The sequence below is a fragment of the Etheostoma cragini genome, chromosome 17, assembly GCF_013103735.1.
Source record: "Etheostoma cragini isolate CJK2018 chromosome 17, CSU_Ecrag_1.0, whole genome shotgun sequence".
Lineage (NCBI taxonomy): Eukaryota > Metazoa > Chordata > Actinopteri > Perciformes > Percidae > Etheostoma > Etheostoma cragini.
The window spans coordinates 15,516,695-15,530,371 of record NC_048423.1 but is presented as its reverse complement, the minus strand read 5'-3'; the positions used below and the strand labels follow the sequence as shown (position 1 = coordinate 15,530,371).

Genomic DNA, 13,677 nt, shown 5'->3' with positions numbered 1-13,677 from the left:
CCCCCCCCCCCCACCAACACCTTCCCCAGCTCTTTGAACAATAAATCTGTATTTAATCAAATCTGTTGACGATAAGAGTATATTCACTTAAAGCAATATTAGCGAGTTATGATAGATGTTGCTGTATAACCGGCATTAGCATTTACCATTACACTGTTACTAAGACGTTATAATTACTAATGTTGCCACAGCTAAAGTTACAAAGACTCCCCTTTTGGCTTGGGACTTCTTAAAGCACTTTCATACCGACACAGCACGATGCAACATTCGATTGATATACAACAACTGCAACTTCCAAGTGGAACTGCTAAGTGTGTGTGTGTTTGTGTGTGAGAGAGAGAGATTGTGTGTGTGTGTGTGAGTGAGACCTCTACGTTTGTGCTTTGTATTGTGAGACAATAGTGTCTAAAGGGCACACTCAATAATTGACCATATTTGTACATGTTGTCTATTTGATCACTTCTCCAGTGTGAACATGTGGATTTTATGAATAGGTATAAATTGTTTTCTGGTTAATATGTCTACTGGTTGTGAACACTTTAACCATAGATAGTTTTTAGAGGCCTAAGGAGGTAAAACCATCTATTAATTCACTATAAAGGAAAAAAAATAATAATTTAAGCCCCAATGTAAAAAATTTAGCAAAATTATGTTTTTTCTAGGTATTGTCAGTCTTAGGACCCCTCGGATTGATCTCCTTCTAGGGATGGGGACCTCTAGGTTGGGAACAACTAAATTGTAGACAATTGTAGGGCTAGGAGAATCGAGGTAGAGGTCTAGGACAGGTGTTGATGATGGGGGGTGCAGTTCTCAGTGTCCGACGCTGGGTGCTGCTTGAGAGGGAAGAGCTGCTGTGCAAAGGAAGACCGAGGTGCGACGTGGAAAGGCAACAGTTACGCCTTTTATCGTGCAAAAACAATGAAATCCAGCGACACCATGAGAACCCTTCTGGCAGCTTCCAGTGTAGCATATGGGCCGGCGGAGTCACTAGTGTGAAGAAGAACACGTCGTCATGGACGGGGGGTTGACTATCACTTTAATATCGGTAGCGATGTTTGTTGGTAGTTTTGCTCTTGGATTCATCCCGCTGTTGTTCAGACTCTCTGAGGTAAGTGTCTGATTGCTATCTTAACGCCGGTAGCTTCATTATTTCTTAACGATGCCGCTCAAACTTTATTTTCACTTCATATGTGCCAAGCTGCATAACCTTCGGCTGGAATGATTTCCGTCGTAGATAGTGTGGTTTAAGGAGTTTTTTATGAATGAGCAGCAATTGCGTGTTGTTATAGAAATCTGAGAATTCGCTCCAGCTGTTTTGTCCGTCAAAAACATCCCGCTGATCAGCTGTGGTGGGGAAGAACTGATCAGCTGTGAACCATGTGTTGATCCCCAGAAAAGCCTGCAGTTCGTCTCCATCCTGGGAGCAGGACTCCTGTGTGGGACAGCACTGGCCATCACCATCCCAGAAGGAGTGGGCTTACTGGAAGAGTCATGGAGAGGTGAACAGCAGCCTAGTCCTCTATGTATCTGGACCTCCCCCCCCTTTTTTTCCTTGGTTGCCTTGCCAACTGATTTCCCCTAATCATCACCATCCTCACCCACTGACTACGCACCTGTGTATGACTGTAACCCTTTTGAGATGAGTGATGAAGCCCATGGGGATGAGAGCAGGCTAATTGCTGCTGTGCTTTGTCTGTTATGTGGATCTGATCAAAAGCTCTTCCCGTCTTTCATCTTCTCTCTGCAGCATCATCGTCCTCTGATGTGCCATCCAGTCTGAACGCCAGTGAAAAAAAGAGAAATGAAACTTCCACAGAGAGAGGCCCTCCACCTCGGTTCTTTATTGGGGTGGCTTTAACTTTCGGGTTCACCTTCATGTTTGTAGTGGATCAGATCGGAAGTTACTTTTCCATGCGTGGCAAGTTGGCATTTTCATTTTCATTCATGTGACATCTACACACATACCTTTTTATTTATCACCACAACATGTCCAAATGTCTAATTTCAGGCCGAACAACTCGTTTGCCTAACAGTGTCGGCATCACAGCCACTTTGGGGCTGGTCATTCACGCTGCAGGTATTTACTCAGCATTCACTCTACAGTTTTTATTGACTGGTGTTTGCCCAAGGAGGCACAATATGATTCAAAGACTTCCAGGCCACAGAGCACTGGAGTGGTTTGCTTCCTTATGTGACTTAGCATGTGACTCCTTCACTGTTTGAGTCTTTTATGAGTCTATAGGGAGTCCTGGAGGCTTAATCTTCAACTTAATTGTCCTACGTGGGATAAAAAAAACCAGACCTGTCAAACCAGACTCATCCATTAGTTTGATCTTATGTTTTAGAGAAAATGAGCAATTGAAGAAGTGTATATTTGTGACCGTTAATGAGACTTTTGTTTGCTTATAGCTGATGGATTCGCTGTGGGAGCAGCTGTTGCCACGGGACAAGTGACAGTGCAAGTTATAGTATTTTTAGCTGTGATCCTACACAAGGTAAGATTCCCTGACAGAACACTTCAGTGAAATGTAGTACCAATCACGATCAAGTTGTATTAGAGATGATAATAACACCTGCCCATCTTACTTATCTCTCAGGCACCTGCAGCTTTTGGTCTGATCTCCTTTCTGATGCATGTAGGCCTTGAAAAGAAGTACATTCAGGGGCATTTACTGGCCTTTTCAGCTGCTGCACCTGTACTCGCCATCACCACTTACTTCATATTACATGCAGTAAGAAAGCACACATCAGCCACCTTGTGTCTTGTTATACAGTTTCAGATAGCGGTTTCGGTATGATTTGATGTGTTTGTGTCTGCAGTCTGGCAGTTCATCTCAGAACCAACTCAGTGCGACAGGTGTGGGAATGCTCTTCTCAGCTGGGACCTTCCTCTACGTGGCCACAGTGCACGTTCTTCCTGAGGTCAGCAGCAGCAGGACGGGACACACTCCCTCGGACCTCCAGCGGCACACTGGAGCCGAGGCCCACCACCAGCGGCACCTAGGGCTCCTGGAGAGCCTCACTCTGATCCTTGGGGTCGGGCTCCCGATGGTGCTGGCTCTCGGGCTGCATGACGACTGAGAAAGAAACCTCTGTCTCATCTACTGTAGTGTTCTTTACCTCTACGGCACAATGATTTTAATGGTCAAAATGTGCCTTTAAAGAGAGTTTTACCTTGCTGGGTTAAGTCTCAGTGAAACTTGCTTTTGAGTCCAGCTATTGTTTGGGCATCAAAAGAGCTCTCGTATAAAGAATGTGATAGCTAGTTTCCATTCCAGGAATGAAAAAGAGCGCTATTTGTTGCCAAGTATTCAATAGGCCTTCTCAATACCCTTTCATTGTCTGACAAGGAAACAAAAAAGTCAAGGGCCTGAAGTCTGGTGAAATCCCAGTAACTGAGTAGATTTACAGGAACAACCAAATAATCTGATACTGTCAGAGAGCGCACGTTTTAAAATGATATTGATATGTTTGTATAGTCAGGAGCTCAAAAACCAAACCAGGCTTTCACTTTATCAATGTGCAATAAAATAGTTTTTATTATTTGAATTGATGTCCATGTCACTTTAAGATTTAGGGTTCTCTCGCTTTCAGTTCCTAATTCAGCACACATGGAGAAGTCTGCGTGAAACAAAAACATGTCTGCTTGTGTTCTGACGGCTCATATGACAGCAACAATGGCAGACAACCATGCCATTGTTGAATTCAAATATGGGAAGAAAAAAAAGTCATTAAGGCATAATACACTGTAAAGTAGGATTTAATGATTAAAAGGTTCTAAAACATTTAAATATTAGGAAGTTATAAACACTCCATTTGTTATGGTTCAGAACAGAAGTAACATCAGGTGCCAGACCAGGGACAGGTCTTCATTCACAAATGTCATTCTACTTGAGTCCAGAAACTATGGGTCTGCTTTAATATTGTAATTTAATTCAAAGTTATGCTTAATCGGCCTTATTTTATAAATAGAAAACATTACAAAAATGTTTCTAGTGAGACAGATGGTAAGACACTGACCGCAGTCAGAGGACCAGAGACATTAGTCCGGCCTCCTATGTCCTCGCAGCTCATCCAGAGCAGTGCAGCTTGTTTCAACTTCACCCCCCCCCCCCCCCCCCCCCCCCCCCCCCCCCCCCCCCCCCCCCCCCCCCCCAAATCATCAGCTGCTGGGACATCATCTCCTCTGGCAACACAAATGGACTATGTCTTCGCAGTCATGTGACTTCATGCCATGAGATCATGTGACTGTCTTGCGTCTTAAGACCACAGTTACTTCCTGTGCCCTCTGAAGAACTGAGGAACGGGTTTGGATGAACACCGAAACGTTGTGTATTTTTTTAATCATAATACAAAAGAAAAAACAATATTTCTTACAAAATGTATTCTATCAGACCAATCTCTTATTTTGACTTTTTTTAATAAAATGTTATGCTAGATATGAAATGCTAAAATCCGTCTTTTTGTTCAAATGGATTTTATAAAATTGGTATCCAAAAAAAAGTCTCGTTCAGGAACCGGTACTAAAGTTATCTGAACAATAACCAGCCCTATAGTTCTCCATTTCTTTCACAGTGTGATGCGGCTCATGGAGGCCGTCAGCTGAGCCTCCAGAGCCATCCGATCGAAGGTCCGACTGTGTGTCTGCTGTCTCACTCTGTCCCTCATGTGAAAGGAGGCCCGGGCCAGCCTGTGCGCCTCCTCCTGTATCTGCTCCCGCTGTCTCCGCAGCCTCTCCCTCCTCCAGTCCTTGATGAAGATGCAGCTCTCTCTGACCCTCCTCACTGCCTCCTCCTCTCTCTGTAGTCTCTCTCTCAGCCTCTGGTGGCCCAGCTGCCTGCTCTCGTTGTGTCGACGTGCCTGCTGAGCTCTGTCCCTCTGCTGGGCCGAGGCGTGCAGGGCGGCTCTCTCCATGCGCCGCTGGCTCAGCTGGACCAGGATGTGCTTGTGTGTCAGCTGCTGGAAGCTCTGCAGCCGGGCCCTCTGCTGGGCCCTCTGAATCTGCTCGTCCTCGCGGGCCGCTCGCTCCTTCTGCTCCCTCAGCCGGGCCTCTACAGCCTGCGCACGTTTCTCCCCCGAATGTCTCAGCTTCTTCTCCAGCTTGCTCCTCCTCTGTTCCCCCTCTGCCTCCACCTGTTGCTCTACCTGCTGTTTGAGCAGGATGTGTCGCAGAAGCTCTCTAGTGTTCTCCTCCTGCAGCCTCTTCCTCTCCTTCATCTCCTGACACCCTCTGCTCCTCCTGGCCTTCTGCTCCTTCTCCGCTGCTACCCGTCTCTCCCTCTCTCGCTCGCTTCCCTCCATCTCCTCCTTCTCCCTCAGCAGCTTCTCCTGGTAGCGTTTGCGACCCCACGCGTCTTTCTGCGCAGCCTCTATCTTTTGTCTGCGTTGTCCCTCCACCTCCTCCTTCATCCTCCTCCAGCGGTCTTCTTGCAGCAGCACCTCCAGCTCCCGTTGTCCCGCCATCTCTGCCTCCCGACGCTCCCTCAGCCTCCGGCGGGCCTCCAGCTCCTCGTGCCAGCGTTGCATGCTCTGCTTCAGCTTCTTCCTCCTCTGTTTCTCTGCCTGAGCCCGCTGGGCCTCGTCCTGCCTGCGGGCCTCCTGCCGCTCCTGTTCCTCCTGCTGACAGAGGTTCAGGGACGCCAGCTCCTCCTGGTGCTTCACCAACATGAGAGCTGCTATTTTGCGGTCCCTCTCTGGTACTGTGACACACATCTCCCTTTTAATGTCCTTGGTGAGCCTGTCCAGTTTCATCTCAGTAGCCGGGGTGTGTCTGAGGTCTCCCAGACTGAAGCTGCAGACTGTGCTCCGCTCTGGGTCTCTGTGAGAACAGGACGACCTGCTTGCAGACTTCCCTTTAATGCACAGATCTGCATACGGGATTGACCCCATTGTCTGTCTGTCCCTGGAGTGATCCTTCAGTTCGGTGTCAGGCCCCACTTCCAGGCCTGGCACTCTATTACTGCCTGGACACCTGTCCCCGGCCGCCAGGGTAATCCTCTCCCTCTCTTCTCGGCACATTTCTAAAAGCCTTAATCTCTCCTTCTCGTAGGATTCGTGCATAACTCTCATCACCTCAAAGGGCACGTCCCGCTGCTCAGCAATCAACTCGTTTAGCGATTTAATGAGAAGTCCAACGGGTTTGATACCGAGGCGGGTAGGCCTACAGGTCTCCAGTGAGCGGGGACTCGTTAAAACATACCGACTCCTCTGTGCTTCGGCCGAGTTCAAGTTGGTCAGGTCCAAACGAGGCCCAGGAGACGTGGACCTCTGCTCCCCCATCATTAAAGAACAGTTAAATTAGCCTAGCTGGACGAATGCTAACTCCACCACATTGCTTCTGTTTCTGCTCCTCCCGCCGGCTGCTCTTCAGCTGCCCAGCCCGGGGAGGTCATGGAGGGATTAGCTGCTCTAACCTCAGCTGTAAGTGACAGACAGAGACGTCGCCATTTAAAGACAGCGTCATAATAAAACGTAAGTTAGCATATTAGATAAGATTCTATCTTTTTTTTTTCTTGCCGCCAAATGACTTTAAATTAGCTAACTTTTAAGTAGCCTATGCTGGTATTAGCCTACACCTATAGGCCTATACAGGGTTACATGGTTGCAACTAGAAACACAACATGTTAAATAGGTAGGTATACAAACGATTGGCATAAGGATAAAAAAGGAAAAAGTTAAGCAACTTTTTACAGCCTGGGCTAATGTTTTATAGCCTATAAACCCCTATAAATAACTTTTATGTTCTCAATTCAATAGGCATGTCAAACTTTGTACTTTTAAGTATACATTTAAACTTGTTTTATTAAATAAAAAATATCAAAATCTCGAAAAACAGAAACCTAAAACTTGGCGTTTAAATAAAGTCGTGTTAGGTCAACAGACTGTAACAATAGGCCTATCAAAGATCCGCTATACTCATAGACTGTATATTAATAGGGGACTAATAGACAGTCTATGTCTATACTAGCTATACATGCTATGGGTTGTAACTGGATCTGGATATGGTTGGTATCAGGGTTCGACCCATAGACCGTTAATATTAATATCAATATATAGCTTATACAGTCTATGGTTCGACCATAGAGCACAGACCGCGGACAAGACCCACAAGATCAGACGCTTCTGGTTACCCTGACAACAAAACAATGAATTTAAAATAAAGAGCGTCTCTCTCACGCCAGACACTTACATTTCTTAGCGCGCCATCTGCCGGTGAGTAACCCAGGGCTGAACCTCGCTGCTCACGTGTTTGGACTGTCTGTTCAAGAGTGAGTGGCTGCCGCCCTACAATTACTGAAGTTAGTTCCGTATTCGTCAGACCATTGGATTCTCTGAACACAACCAAAGCAGACAGTGACCTGCTATTATTATTTTGCACATATGTGATACCTTGCATGCTTTGGTCACCACGTTTGAAAGACAGAGCTAGCTGGGCGGACTCAGAGAAAAGCATGTGCTTTGTTTAGTGTATGTTTGTGAAGCAGAAGTAAAGAAGTACTTAAAAAAAAAAAGTTGCATTATCAATAGTAACATTATGTTACAATATACAGTCTATGAGTATAGCGGATCTTCGAAAGGCCTATCGTTACAGTCTGTTGACTGTACACGACTTTATTTAAACGGCAAGTTTTAGGTTAGTTTTTCGAGATTGATATTTTTATTTATTGATACAAGTTTAAATGTTTACTTAAAAGTACAACGTTTCACATGTTAGCCTATTGAATTGAGAACAGTTTCAAATAAAAAAAACTAACCCCATAAAAGTTAATTTATAGGCTATACAACATTTATTCCATTTTCGAGTCTCTATTTCTTCCAGATGAGAAAGTAATGCTAATACAAAACTAACTTCATCGTCGTCAACATTTCTCTGCTGCGGAGGCGCGTTGTTGCTACACGGGTATGTTAACGTTATCTCAACGTAACGTAATTCATAGATCTAACGTTAGTTTAACGATAACCGGAGTGCGTTTTGAGTTTAATTTTAGTGTGACCTTTGCTAAGATAGGGAAGATAGGTCTAAATGTTCAGCTACGTTGCTAATGCTAATACAGCTGTTTTTACCAGCTAGCTAGCTAACATCGGCTAATGTTTTACTCAGACCAAAGATGAAATGAAACCACTACAACGAACTGAAACGAGATTGTGAACTACTCCGTGCTTCCGTGTTTGCGTCAGCCCCCGGTGTTGTGATGAGTTTTGCATCCCTGCCGAGAATTACATCCAATTCGCGGGTATCAGAGACATAGTACTACTGAGTCTAAAACAAGAATGACTTTAAACTTTTAAAAGCTTTCGGGTATTAATTTAAAAAAAAACGATAAAGCTGACAAAGATGATATCGTTTTTTAACTATGTTGCTCTATAATGCCCTAGTTTTCCCGTGCGGATGAATTTCTCGGAAGGAATGCAAAACTCTGTATAACATCTGTTCGGGAGACGTTCGCATCTAATATGCGATCAGTTTTGGGGTTTTAAATATATTTTAGCAGCTTTGGTAGGTTGTTTTTAGTTACGTAACGTTTCTACGCAATTAGCAGTAACACCAAGGCTGTGCTTCGTTGAGAAATAGAATGTAACGCCAGTGTTAAGTAGTTAGATCGCATTGCAGTAGTTAAACTATGGCTAGTTCCCATTTAGCACGTATGCGGTACGAGTAAGGTAATTCGAATGCATTATATCAATCACAATGTGTGTATTTTTTTTAATTTAATCTGACACTTGTAACATCTTGCTCCCCGGCCCCTACCTGCCTTGTAAATGAGCTAGAGTGTTGGATTTCTATCTTGTTTTAACTTACGTCTTTGGCTAAACTTTCACAAAACCAGCTACGTTTGGTTTACGCTTCACAGAGCACGGACAACATTTTTGATAACGTACTCTTGTTTTTTTTTCTCAAAAATTGTTTTCAGAAGATGGTTAATTGGCTATAATATTCCAAAAGACAAACGTACTCAGTTTATTTGGTCGTGCTCCTTCAGTGACTGACAAACGTTAACGTTGAACATGAAGAGGACCAGAGGCGGTGGTGATGAGGAAGCTCCCCGGCAGAATGGTTCTGCTGGCCGAAGGAAAGGAAATCAACAGCAGGCTGACGGGGACGACGGGGACGACGGGGACTGTGCCATCGGCCCACCTGACCTGCAAGACGAGGAAAATGACCCGGGACTCAGGAGAGAAATACGGAGCAAGTACAGGGACCTCATCAATTCAGTGACGCGTAAGTAAGACGGACAGGCCGGTTGGGGTGACAGCCGACCATGTTGTTGTTGTTGTTGTTGTTGTTGTTGTTGACACGTCTTTGATGCATTTTCTTGTGTTTTTTTTTCCTCTAGAGAATAGGGAAGATATGCTGAGCCCCTCCAACAACAAGCTCACAGAAGTTTTACAAGAGGCAGTCAAACTTTTTAAAGATGGTAGGTGAATTTGGGCTGCAAACCAGTGACTATGCCTGTTGTATGAATAGAGGGTTGTGCATTCAGTAACCTGAAAGTGTGGAGGCTAGGCAAGCCACAGTGTTGCACTACACAATACAGTCATTTTCTCAAGCAGAGCAAAATGCTAATACTAGCATCTGCATTGAAAACTATATGTGTCCAGTGTTGCATGTTCTCCCAGTGCCCGACTGTGTTTCTGGTTTCATCCCATAGTCCAAACACATGCAGGTTAGGTTAATTGGTTGGTCTATCCACGATGTTCCACGTCTGGAATTGCTCCGGTGCAACAGGAAATACACCGCGGATGATGTCTTTTCACCGATGTTTGTTTCCTTCCACTTTCTTTGTGTTGTTATCTAAACTCTGGTGGATTCCTGAGGAGTATGGTTACCTGCTCCTCAAATCTCTGCAGGGTAAATCCAGACAGCTAGCTAGACTCTCTGTCCAATCTGAGTTTTCTGTTGCACGACTAAAACTACTTTTGAACGTACACGCTCGACTAAAACAGGTTCCTTCCTGAGGCTGTTTTGCAACGGCACCGTTGCTCGGTCCGGCGCTTAGAGCCACCCAAAACAATAGTGATTGGTTAAAAGAAATGCCGATAAACCAGAGCACGTGTTCCTCCCGTCCCAGAATGCTGTGTGGACTAGCCAGACCCTCCTCCGCAGCACTGTGGAGGAAGAATCTGGCAAAGCGAGACTAGTTTATTTGTGACTCTGATTTAAATTTCTCATTTACATATAGTGAAATGATATAAATGTAATATCCTGAGTAACAAGTCATACCTTGATCACATAACATCGTAAACATAACAACACAATTCGGTCCATTGCTTCCACTGTGTTCCCTGGCAGTCCGGCAGCCGAGAGAAGCCGCTCTGGATGCCCACCTCCTGGTTGTGGCCACAGACCTGGGAAATGAGAAAGCCAGCCAGCTGTTCACTGAGGGCACCACTTTTGATCCCACTGCTTTTTCTGAGCATCTTGTGAGTGAGTTTATTGTTTATACACATCACATCTGGATACATAAAATGTGTGTGAGGTGGCCGAGGGTGCTCTTCCTCGTTCAAAGTAGAGCTAAACCAATAAATCGCCCAACTTTCCTCCTTTACAGTATTTCACACTTCGGTTACAATATGTCACTTCTTTTGGTTTAGAAGCGTAATACACTTGCTGTCGTTATGTCATTTAAACTGGGGAGAAGGGTTTTTCTCCTGTATTAGTCTGATACGGCACTAAAGAGCAGTCAACGAAATATATAAAACTCTGCAACCTAAATTAAATGCACTAGCTATATTGTTAGAAAAACATTCGCAGATGGTCTGCAGTCTTATATCTTTATGTCACTCTGCACCTCTCAACTCTAACTAGGGACACCTGTTGTTGTTGTTGTTGTTGTTATACAAAACACACTTAAATGCCGATTTCCTGTCCTGTTGTAGACAAAGACAAGACACTTGCAGCTTTACCTTTGACAGTTGATGCAAAGTGCTTTACTGTAGAACACAGAAAGAGACTTCAAAACAGAACTAGATCATAAAAAAAGCAGTATAGAAAAACCGAATATATTTGCAATGCAAGTACCAAGGCAGTATACATGGCAGTGGTCATGCGGGGATCTCTCTTCTTCTCTTTGACAGCTGTCCTTCATGGGTCTCAACCGACTAGAAGACGATGAGGACGAGCAGCAGAACGGCAGCGCAGTCGATGGCTACCTGCCCCAGGATGCTTGGCACCGAGTGGCCAGGAGAGCCGAGGGCTGTTTCAGGACGGCCCCCTCCTTCCATTACATGTGAGTGCCTCAGCATCAGTGGGGGGGGGGGGGGGGGTGTTTAATGAGTGAACAACGCACAGCAACACAATCCCTTTTTTTCCTTTTGAGTCTGAACATCTCATCGCCACCTCTCCTTTTCTTATTTGGGTATCCACCATTAGACTCACACACTGTCTGTTTACGTGACCAAGGTGTTTGATGGGCTTCACATCATAGGCCGACCAGGGCTATGCCAGTTGGGGAGGGGCCGCTCACTGATCCCCCTATGTTTCTGAAAATCCTAGACTTGGCTGCAACCATGCTTTGTGATTAGCCTGTGTCTGTATTGAAATAAGAGCTTAAACAGTTTGACCACCGGGCCGCTAGAAAGTGTTGTTCCGGACTTGACATGTTACCATTATCGCGGCCTGGAAAAACTACCGGCCCACCGGGAAAAGTCCTGACTCTCCTTATTTCCAGACTCTGTCTCTGCTCAGCATGATATGTGTCAGCTGTGACGTCAGTCAGCTGTGCATCTGCCTGCTTATTGGAACAACCGCTTATGATGACAAACCGCCATATTGTTGTTAATCTAATCCTACAATAAGAAATCACAGGAGGGAGTACACAAGCCACCAATTAAATAGTTGATTTCCAGCTGAAATTACACTTGGAGTTTAAACAGGCTTGTTAATTATTAATAGGTTCATTATCACATTTTTTTGTGTCTGACTTTTTCGTTCCTGTGGTTTGTTTTTCATCAGGATGGGTTCATTCCATGCAGAGCCGCCTCCTCCGAAGCAAAGGATAGAACGGCAACGGAAGGCCCCTAGCAAGGAAGCCAAAAGGATAATGCCGACTCAGGTACCTAAACTTCCACTTCCAAGGCCTCAGTCATCTGCATGCATGTGTCCTTCCCCTTCTCTCTCCCTTTTCAAGTCTTCATCTGTCCTGGGAACATAAAGGCCTGAAAATGCCCAGAAAAATAATCTTTAAAAATAAAAAAATAGTCCATGATATACTTAAATATAAATGTTGGCAGCCTCCCGTCACCTGACAAAAAAGTCGATTTATCTTTGGAAAGGTATCTTGTCTGAGAGGGTTTTGATGTCCCAGATAATGACTGCATCGCGTTAATGTTGTCCATCAGCTGAAGAAAATGGAAGACTCCCACCAAGAAGCGACAGAGAAAGAGGTGGAAAGGATCCTGGGATACCTGAAGAGTTATTACCAGGATGATCGTGAGTTTAAAGCCGACCTCACGGACGTGACCTGTTTCACCATTGTGTAATTATCATTGGCTCACGTGTCTGGTGTTTCTATCGCAGCGACATCACCGATCTCGTACTACGAGTTTGTCATCGACCCCAAGTCATTTTCCCGGACGGTAGAGAACATTTTCCACATGTCCTTTCTCATCAGGGTGAGCGGCCGTTGCTGTTGTGTGTTTGTTGTTGGCCCTCTAGTGACTGTTAACAGGTGTCAACAATGCTTTTTGTGTTTTCAGGACGGGTTGGCACGGATGTATTTGGACAACGACAAATTGCCTTGCATAGGTCAGAAGATGTAACATTTAGTTGTATTATTCAGACTTAACAATAACAGAGAAAATGCCTTTAGGGCGGTTGTTTACCATAGTTGTGTGTTTTTGTGTCTCAGCGCCCGTAGAGGAGGGAGAGGTGGATGCTGGAGGATCCTACAGCCGTAAACAGTGCATCGTCTCTATCAGCCCCAAGATATGGAAGGTTAGCAAATCTGGCCTGAACACAGAGCACTGAAGCATGATTTATCCCTCTGCGTTTAATCTTTAGTGTGTAACCTTTTGATATTAACGATCATTGCGACAAAGTTAATTAAGACCATTAGCTCCACAGACCTCTGCATGCATTTCTCAGTAGGACTATGATCAGAAGATTGTGGCGTCCGGTGACTTTCCCGCGCAGAAACTGTGAAAAGTGAAGATAATTACTTCTTCTGAAGAGTCCATCATGTTTTTTTAATCCTCCGTGTCCTCCTTGGCTACTAGCAACTGCATGAAGGAGGGGTGGGGGTGCGTGTGCGATCACGGAAGGCTTGCATCATGTGGACGCGCCCACAGTGTTGTTGTCATTAGATACCGTGGAGATCCACCTGGCCTCGCGATATTGCTGTCGTGCCACGTTCCACTTTATACCTATGGCTGGCGTCTAGAGACGTTAACGTGTCGCCGAATTTGAAAAAAAGCATTGAACGCGACTATCTAATAGTAGTAGAGCACAGGAGAGACGGGGGAGTCTTTCGCGGGTCCTCTGACCTAGACGTCCTACTACAAAAATGCTAAGGGGAGGCGTCGTGTCACCACGCTTCAGTCGGGTCGCAAAAGTGGATCCGCAGCGTTAGAATTCCTCATGTTTGCAACAGAAACTACACACTATAGCAGAGGTCACTAATAGGCGGACCGTGGTCCGGATCCGGACCCAGCAGCCGTACTGTCCGGACCCGGATCAAA

At 45.2% G+C, this 13,677-nt stretch overlaps 4 protein-coding genes across 12 annotated transcripts in view; 3 read left to right on the top strand and 1 right to left on the bottom strand.

Annotated features, from left to right (window-relative positions):
* The window catches only part of tmem63ba (transmembrane protein 63Ba), a 24,996-nt gene extending 24,935 nt beyond the window's left edge, over window positions 1–61 (top strand). For all 4 annotated transcript variants that reach the window (XM_034897471.1, XM_034897474.1, XM_034897473.1 and 1 more), the window contains one exon: window positions 1–61. This exon is cut by the window's left edge and continues 2,677 nt beyond it. The gene's annotated coding sequence lies outside the window, so the exon portion shown is untranslated.
* A 776-nt stretch (window positions 62–837) lies between these two features.
* LOC117960029 (zinc transporter ZIP9) lies at window positions 838–3,734 on the top strand. 2 transcript variants are annotated; one of them, XM_034897542.1, is made up of 7 exons: window positions 838–1,108; window positions 1,394–1,499; window positions 1,742–1,918; window positions 2,009–2,077; window positions 2,410–2,495; window positions 2,598–2,732; window positions 2,821–3,734. In XM_034897542.1, exons 1-7 carry the CDS (start codon window positions 1,013–1,015, stop codon window positions 3,079–3,081), a joined length of 930 nt encoding a protein of 309 aa, XP_034753433.1. In that variant the 5' UTR covers window positions 838–1,012; the 3' UTR covers window positions 3,082–3,734. The 2 variants fall into 2 exon arrangements, with proteins under 2 accessions (XP_034753433.1, XP_034753434.1); XM_034897543.1 differs by having other exon boundaries at window positions 839–1,108; window positions 1,748–1,918; window positions 2,821–3,081.
* A 441-nt stretch (window positions 3,735–4,175) lies between these two features.
* LOC117960011 (coiled-coil domain-containing protein 177) lies at window positions 4,176–6,400 on the bottom strand. Its single transcript, XM_034897487.1, has one exon. It carries the CDS (start codon window positions 6,280–6,282, stop codon window positions 4,570–4,572), a length of 1,713 nt encoding a protein of 570 aa, XP_034753378.1. The 5' UTR covers window positions 6,283–6,400; the 3' UTR covers window positions 4,176–4,569.
* Window positions 6,401–7,108: 708 nt separating this feature from the next.
* nsmce4a (NSE4 homolog A, SMC5-SMC6 complex component) overlaps window positions 7,109–13,677 on the top strand; it is a 7,711-nt gene continuing 1,142 nt past the window's right edge. The window contains exons 1-10 of one of the 5 annotated variants that reach the window (XM_034897537.1): window positions 7,862–7,898; window positions 8,971–9,220; window positions 9,336–9,416; window positions 10,292–10,422; window positions 11,077–11,228; window positions 11,954–12,053; window positions 12,340–12,430; window positions 12,518–12,612; window positions 12,697–12,745; window positions 12,849–12,934. In XM_034897537.1, coding sequence (XP_034753428.1) covers window positions 9,007–9,220; window positions 9,336–9,416; window positions 10,292–10,422; window positions 11,077–11,228; window positions 11,954–12,053; window positions 12,340–12,430; window positions 12,518–12,612; window positions 12,697–12,745; window positions 12,849–12,934 — 999 coding nt within the window. In that variant the 5' untranslated portion in view covers window positions 7,862–7,898; window positions 8,971–9,006. Of the gene's footprint in view, window positions 7,213–7,769; window positions 7,901–8,310; window positions 8,877–8,970; window positions 9,221–9,335; window positions 9,417–10,291; window positions 10,423–11,076; window positions 11,229–11,953; window positions 12,054–12,339; window positions 12,431–12,517; window positions 12,746–12,848; window positions 12,935–13,677 lie in introns of those variants that run through there. The other 4 variants (XM_034897536.1, XM_034897534.1, XM_034897533.1 and 1 more) reach the window with 4 other exon arrangements.